Here is an 8,217-nt window from a genome sequence, read left to right on the forward strand (position 1 = left end):
GTTAGGGTTGTACTGCTGTGAACAGATATCATGACCGAGGCAACTCTTATAAGGACAACATTTAATTCAGACTGACTTACAGGTTCAGAGGTTCAATCCAGTATCATCATGGCAGCATCCAGGCAGGCATGATGCAGCAGGAGCTGAACATTCTATATCTGAAATTTCATCTGAAGGCCACTAGGAGAACATTGGCTCCCACATGGTTAGGAGAAAGGTCTCATTGCCCAACCCCCCTAGTGACACAGTTCGCCCAACAAGGCCATACCTCCTAATAGTGCCACTCCCTGGGATAAGCATATTCCAACCATCTTAGGGTCCTGAGGGGTTTTATGCTGTATGTCATTATGGGATGCCCACATGTATGATGGCTTGTGTGTCTGGGGAAGGCAGGAGACAAATACGACTGGAAGAAGCTCAGTTAGTAGCTGTAGTTTCTGAATTATATATATAGGTGCAGCCTCAAGAGGGTTTCTGCCATAGGTGGAGCCCCATGTTTGTCCATGCGTAAGACCTGGAAAATGTAGCCTTCTTGGAGGAGCAAGCATCCTTAGCCCCCACACTAGAGTCCCTAATGACTGTTTCCTATCAGAGGTGCCCAGTGTTCCTTAGAGACATGGATGAGTCTAGGCCTGGGCCAAGAAAGTGGAAAATGAGTTTGGTGGATCAACAATCTTACAAAGACCAGGGATAGGAAGCCAGTGGNGGGCAGGACTCGTGCATTGACCAAAGCCTTGTAGTGGCAGCCAAGAGTGTTTTGTAGCCCCATATATGGTGTGGGATGCTAGGGTCTGGTTGGACTTGCTTGGTTGGGAGACAGAGTTTTAGGGGTGAAGAACAACTCATGATTCCCACAGTACAGAAGATTGCCAACTGTCTTTCCACACACCCACTTTGAACTTTGGCCATTGTGAACCATCAGCCTGAAACATGGGCAGCAGATGTTACTGTTGTTAACAGCCCAGAAAAGGTACTCAGCCTAGAGNCTTGAGTTGGAGCCAGCTAGGATGTGTGTCATCTGTTCATGTGGCTACTGTCCTAAATGTCCTGGTAAGGAAAGAGCAGAGACTAGCCAGTACCCAAGAAAGCTCTAGCTATGAGCATTTGGAAGGGGGGCATAGATAAGTGTTTTGTCTACAATGGTAAGAAAAGCTAGCAAATCTAAGTAAATGCCAGGGAAGCTAGGACAGAAAACTCTTGTTGACGACATGGTTAGAGGAACCGTGTCCTGTGGGATGAGATCCANCACTTCCCTGGGTAGATAGGCAGCAGCTTAGTAAAGCACTGCTGCTTTATATCCATGCCAGCATACTGTTCTGGACTGTGGAATTGGAATGTCCTGCCTTACCAGCTCCTGCTGTGTATGCAAGCTCAGCCTGGCCAGGTTTTGGCCCTGTTATCCCCTCTCCTTCCTTTCTGACCTACACCAGAAGGTCATTTTTTCCTGCAGGGACAAATCTTTGATAGGGATGACTGGGGATGAGAAAATTAAAAAGAAAAAAAAAAGGTAGGAAAGTTGGGAGTAAGAAGTCTTGTATAAATGGATAGGTTATGACAATTAAGCATCTTATTTATCATTTGCAAGGAGGTATTTGAACAGAGTCAGCAAAAGGCTATCATGTATTGGGACAAAGTCAGCAAGAAATAATCAAGTCATGCTGTAAAATAGGGAACATTGGATATCTCAAGTGCACCAAAAGTCATAGGCCAGCACTCAGTGACATCGAGACCACGTACCACAGCCTTCATGGAAGGGAAAAATCGAGTTCCCAGGATCTGAAACAGAAATTTCCCCAAGGCATCACAGGCCTTGCCAAGCATATTCTGGCTTTAGAGAAGGGACTAAGTGTTTTAATTAGCCAGGCTGGCCCTAAATATTTTCTACCTCTTCCAAACAAAAGTTTGGACCCACAAGCCATAGGATATTAATGGGTTTTCACATGTAGGTTAGAGTAAGTGCTGTTACAGAGTCCCTCCCTGCTGGTTACCATGAGGCTGCTCTAAAAGAATGCATTGGTGGAGAGGTGACCAGGCTGTCTTGGGGTGGGTGATACACTTGTTTGCTCTGGACATAGTAACTGTGACCAAGCATACCCTATAGACTCCCAGGTTGAGCATCCTAGAGTCACATAGTCTTCATCAAAGCCAAAGGAGGGTATCCAGGCCCAGACAGGTGCTGGACAGAGGTCTCAGAGAACTATAATCCAAATCTGTTCAGTTGTCCTCTTTTTAAGAAAGATTTCTTTATTTCATTTATATGAGCACACTGTAGCTGTCTTCAGACACACCAGAAGAGGGTATCGGATCCCTTTACAGATGGTTATGAGCCACCACGTGGTTGGTGGGACTTGAACTCAGGACCTACTCGAAGAGCAAGTGGCCAGTGTTCTTAACCACTGAGCTATCTCTTCAGTCCCCCAATTCTCTACTTAAACTGTGCGCATCATCTGTTTTTATGTCACCTGGTGCATGGGGCACAGTCATCTCAGGAGGAGTTCCCACCCTTCCCAGTATCTATCAAAATGTCCTCACAGAGCTTATCTGAAAGCTCAAAAAATCCACTCACGATTGCGTTTGTGGGAAATTGAGGAGCCAGCCTGATGCTTGGGAGTTGGGGAGCAGGTAACTGCTCACAGAGCATTGGCTGCTCACTGGAAAGCTAGAGCCATTCACTGCATTGGTGAATGTAGACTCTTAGTCTACAGCAGGAAATGCTCAAGGAGGCAGGAAAACAACCAAAACCCAAGATCTCCCAGGCCAGGAATTGTAGGAAGATTCTGGAATGTTATTTCTTTAAAACAAACAAACGAACGAACAAACAAACACCCCAAAGACACAGAAAAAGTAACAGATTCCCAGTGCAATTGTTAATCCCAGAGGTGGAATATGGAGCTGCTTCAGACTGTCTACACCTGCTGACTACAATGTTCCTTTCGCCCTAGCAGAGGCATTGTTTTGCCAGCAGCAGATAGTTTTTGAGATTGTGTGACGTTTGGAATTCTGGGAATTTTTCAAAGGGTATATAAATACTAGGTCCTCATAGGCTGGGTGGGTGGTTTTTGGTCATTCTGGGGGTTCTCTGTGGTTTGTTAGTAGTGGTGTTCAAAGAAGAAACAAGAAGTTAGATTCAGAGATCTTTCTTTGCTCTCTATTCTCTTTTTTCCCCTATGTGTTGAGAGGGGTGAAATGGGAGGTGAGGGGAGGGTGGACTGAGTGTGGGGAAAGGAAGAACACACAAAGTAGCAAAGAGAAGTAAAGAAGAGACAAGAAGGAAGTTAGATTCATAGATCTCTCTCTCTCTTCTCTCTCTCTCTTTCTCTGTCTTCATCTTCCCTCCCTCCCTCCCTCCTCCCTCTCTTCATTATCTAGTAATGGGGGCAGAGAATAAGGTGAAGAAATAGTGGGTGGGAAGAAGAACTCACAAAGTAGCAAAGGCCAGCTACAAGGAAANCATGGTTTTATTATACTCTACTACAGGTAGAGGGTGCCTGCAGCCAGAGTGGCTCCTGTGTTGGTTCTGTGTCCCTGATTATCCCGGGCTATGAAATATGCAGCTGCAGAGGCCTGCTGTCCAGGCAGCTCTGACAACCCATCATGCTTTTCACTATGGCTTGGCTTGAGTCAGGGACAGATGCACAGCAGCAGCAAATCCCCTGAAAGGCTTCTGCTTTTGTTTCAGCAGGTGGAATGGCAGCACACTCTGTCTCAGGATGTCTACTTGGCAGCCAGCTGCCTGACATAACACCTCCCACACAGGGAGATTTAAGCAAGAACAGTTCCTTTCAGTACTGTGGAAGCTAGAGTCTGTGAGAAGGAAGGGAGTGTGTGTGTGTGTGAGCATGTGTGAGTGTGTACATTCCTGGGGCTGGATCTCTCCAGGGCTTGAAGACAGCACCTGTCTTTGTCCTCACAGGGTGAGGTTGGGTGTGGTGAGGAAGGAAGCTTGGTGCTTGTTTTCTCATCAGGATCCTAATCCCCAATGNTCCCGTTTGTGTCCTTAGCAGGACACTATCCTATTTCAAGGCCCATTTCAAACTGTTTTTCTATTGGGGGCCGGGGCCTTACTATGGGGCTCAGCACATATGTCTACTCTTCAGTCTTTCCTCTGCAGCTCAGAGGCTTGGGAGGGCTTGTAAGACCCCAGCCCGAGGTGCTCCAGGTTCTGAGACAAGCAGGCCTGGGTCACCCTGCTCTGGGCTTATTACCAGTTATCACAGGGCTCCTTGCTGAGCAGTTATGGGGCTTTGTATCCAAGTGGCACTAAGCAGGTACTGCCCACAGGTCCTTCCAGGTGGCACTCTGGTTCCTGGTCCTGGCTGTGATCCTGCTGGTTGGTTTCCTGCATGTGGACTTCAGACTACTCATACCGTAAGTCCTGTGCAGATGTGTTATGCTCTTGGGGGCTGAGCTCTTCCCCTGCAGCCCCAAGGTCAGTACCATGACCCCGTCCTGCCTGCTTTATGAACACAAGCACTCACTCACTTCCCTTCTGAGCATCAGTGTCCTCTCTAGGAGAGGGTGGTGAGCTATGCTTGTCTTGGGCCTGTCTCGTGTAGTGACTACAAGAGACAGGCCCACTAGGAAGGTTTACTAGGGGACTCTGGGGAACAGGCCTGTCCTGTTCAGCCTCGACTGGGAAAGGAACTGAGAAGAATGGAGTGTATAGTAGGAGCCTTGGGAAGGCTACCTTCTGGCCTACAAAGATGGCCTGGCTTCTAGCATGACTTTCAGGTGGTAAGGTCATGACTGTGCTCCATTGGCACCAGACTCCAGAACATTCTCCCCCTGCCTGCCAAGACTACATCACCCAGGGGGTGGCCATCTATGCACAACCAACTGCCTCCCAAGTCAGTGTTTTCTTCAGGATTCTGTGAGGGTCTCAGTTCCTTCTCCTTCACGTCTCCCCTGGTCAGGTTTGTATAAGGAGGGGTAAACTGTCCTCTGAGAAAATGCTGTGTCCCANGGTCCACTGGATCCTGCCCCTCACCATCATTGCTAACTTTGCTGGCTTATATTAAGTCAGGAGTATGGCTGGTGATCCAGGCATCCGAGTCCATCCTAGCGTTTCTAAGGCTGGCTGACCTTGGCTGAGGTCACAGAGTCACTGCCATACAGGGTTTGCTGGGAGACAGACAGCAGATTTTGGATCCAAGGGTGATTCTTGGGGTCTGAGGTATCCCATGGCTGTCACGGGAACAGACAGTATAGCTGTGGAGAACATCTTGCTATGAGGGGAAATTGTATCTGTCACAGAGAATCCCCTTGGCCTGAAAGAATACAGAGTGGCAGAGCTGGGCTGGGGACACAGTGCTGTGAGATGGCGAGAGGAAATAGAATAAGGACCCATGTTAAGGGGTACTCCTTGAGGGGTGCTGTTGAAGGCTTGTGGCTCCATTACTGATGATATGCTCGCTGTACTCTTCGGTTCAGGGACAAGGTCCAGGAACCACCGGTCACAAACATCATGTTTCTCAAGACGCACAAGACAGCCAGCAGTACAATACTCAACATCCTCTACCGCTTCTCAGAGTCTCACAATCTAACCACAGCACTGCCTGAGGGCTCTAGAGTCCATCTGGGCTACCCCTGGCTTTTTGTGACACGGTATGTGGAGGGCCTGAAGCAGGACAACCGCCTGCAGCATCACTTCAACATCATGTGCAACCACCTTCGGTTCAACTATCCTGAGGTGCGAAACATGGTGGCTGGGGTGGGGTGGGGGTGGGGTGTGGCTAGAGCTGCATTGCTTGGAACTGTGGGTGTAACTATGGGGCTCCCAGGTGTGGGGTTGGCTTGGAGTGGCCTATAGATCCTGTCAGACCATTCTGTTTAGGCTGCCAATGGCCTGTAATTGCTCTTGGCATGAGACACATAGCCTCAAGGCTGTCTTCCTGAGGGCATCCCAACCCTCTCTCACATCTCTGAATTTCTGGTTCTGGAAGAACATACTGGGCTTTTGTTGCCCCCTCAACTTTGGCACTTGCTCCCTTGGTGTAGGAATGAGGCTCCAGCTCTGTTGAGGGAGCTGGGACAGGTGCGAGGTGAGGCTTCATGGGCAGTTGCACAGTTCATCCAACAGCGTCTTTAGTCCCACCTACTTCTTCTCCAAACAGGTGCAGAAAGTCATGCCCAGTGACACCTTCTACTTCTCCATCCTCCGGAACCCAGTTTTCCAGCTGGAGTCCTCCTTCATCTATTATAAGGACTATGTACCTGCCTTCCAGAGGACCAAGAGCCTGGACGAATTCCTGGCAGATCCATGGAAGTACTACAACGCTAGTGTGAGCCTGCGCAATGTCTATGCGAAAAACAACATGTGGTTTGATTTTGGCTTTGACAACAACGCCCCAGCTGACATGGACTATGTTCGCAAGTGCCTTTCGGAGGTGGAGCAGCGATTCCATCTGGTGCTCATTGCAGACTACTTTGATGAGTCTATGGTGCTGCTGCGCAGAAGGTTGCGCTGGCAGCTGGATGACGTCGTGTCCTTCAAGCTGAACGTGCGCAGCCAGAGTACTGTCTCCCACCTGACGCCCGAGAGCCAGGAGCGTGTCCAGCACTGGTGTGCGCTGGACTGGCAGCTCTACCAGTATTTCAATCGCACGTTTTGGACCCAGCTGCATGCGGAGCTAAGCCCACGCCAGCTCACAGAAGAGCTGGAGCAGCTGCGGGAGAGGCAGCGCGAGCTCACGGCCCTGTGTCTTCAGGATCCAGAGCCCAAGAACCTGACACACATAGATGACCGGAATCTGCGCCCTTACCAGAGTGGAAAGGCCAATATTCTGGGCTACAACCTTAGGCATGGTCTGGGCACCACCACACTGCATATCTGTCAGAGAATGGCGATGCCCGAGCTCCAGCACATGGCCCATATGTACTCTCTGCAGTTTCCCAACAAGACTCCCAAGGATATCCCACTCATGAAAAAGTAGGGGTTTGGCTAAGTGACTCTTTCTTCCCAGTCTACCTTTCCAAAGTGAAACTGTCAAGATACCCATCCATCTGCATCTCTGGGAGAGGGCCTTACACCTAAGACAACAGGCACAGCTGTTCCATATNTGAATCCACCCATTGTAGAGACATGGACAGGCAAGAATGCTAGTGCCCTTAAATTATGTTTTCACAGAGACAGTCTAAGCAGCCCACCAGGTGAACATCAGCCCAAGGGAACACCGGAGCGTAGACATCGGGCCTGTGGATCCAAGAAGAGACCTACAACTGTTCCCTGGGATTTTGTAGCCACATTGATTCAGCACCGGTGACAATGCCATGCCTGTACAGGGTTCGGAGGCTCAGAGGTGGGCCAGGGAGAGACGGGATGAATAGGCAGCCTTCCATTTTATGAAGAACAGTGTAGACTGAGAGTTGTGAAAGTTGTTGGTTAGCCTGAGCACAGACACAGTCTACTTTTTAGCTTCCAGTTGAACAGTCCTGAAGGAGAAAGTGCCTGACTTGCCACAGGTTCTCTGAGAAGCTCAGGTACCTTTGGTTGCCTTGGAAACCGTGTTGTGTATAATCTCAGGGATCATCTTTTGGGTGCCTCTCTTAGTCATTCATAGTTAGGAGAGATACTAACTACTGAGGACCCAGCTCTCAGGATGAGGTACCTGGTTCCTGGGGTACTCAAACAGGGAAAAGAAGCCATTGTCACATACTCAGCCCAGACTGTCTGCCTGAGCCTTGCTTGTTGAGTTTTGGTGGAGGCTTTTCTTCTGTGTCCAAGGCCACAGAAAAGACATCCCATGCTCCTTTGGACCTCAATTTAATATGAAAAGTATTGTCAAAGAAAAAAGTAATTTTTTGTAAGTTTAGAGATGGTACAATGAGTTTGTCAATCCAAAAGAGAATTGAGAATTGACTCTCCCAAACTGAACAGAGGTATTCAGAATGCCAGGGATGCTGGCTCAGACCTTTAATCCTGGCACTGGGGAGTTAGAGGCAAACAGAACTCTGACTTCAAGGCCAGCCTGGACTACAGAGTGAGTTCCAGGACAGCCAGGCTACAAAGCATGACCCTGTCTCAAAACAAGACAGAAAACCACAAACAAACACGCTAACAGAACAATCAAACAAAAATACAAATTACTGAATGTAGACAAAATTGCTCTTAATAAACTTGAGTCCTCTGGAAGAGAAGTGAAAAAAAAGACCCCGAACAACATGTTCTCAGACCAAGTTCTCAGCATGAAGGGGATTTATTTGCCCTAGAGGGACAGA

At 48.7% G+C, this 8,217-nt stretch overlaps 1 protein-coding gene across 3 annotated transcripts in view; it reads left to right on the forward strand.

Moving 5' to 3' along the window:
* Positions 1-7,981, forward strand: part of LOC110294003 (galactose-3-O-sulfotransferase 2) — a 14,628-nt gene extending 6,647 nt beyond the window's left edge. For all 3 annotated transcript variants that reach the window (XM_029481154.1, XM_029481152.1, XM_021161946.2), the window contains 3 exons: positions 4,282-4,368; positions 5,431-5,689; positions 6,114-7,981. In XM_029481154.1, coding sequence (XP_029337014.1) covers positions 4,282-4,368; positions 5,431-5,689; positions 6,114-6,932 — 1,165 coding nt within the window. In that variant the 3' untranslated portion in view covers positions 6,933-7,981. The remainder of the gene's footprint in view (positions 1-4,281; positions 4,369-5,430; positions 5,690-6,113) is intronic.
* Positions 7,982-8,217: the final 236 nt, after the last annotated feature.

The sequence above is a fragment of the Mus caroli genome, chromosome 1, assembly GCF_900094665.2.
Source record: "Mus caroli chromosome 1, CAROLI_EIJ_v1.1, whole genome shotgun sequence".
NCBI lineage: Eukaryota > Metazoa > Chordata > Mammalia > Rodentia > Muridae > Mus > Mus caroli.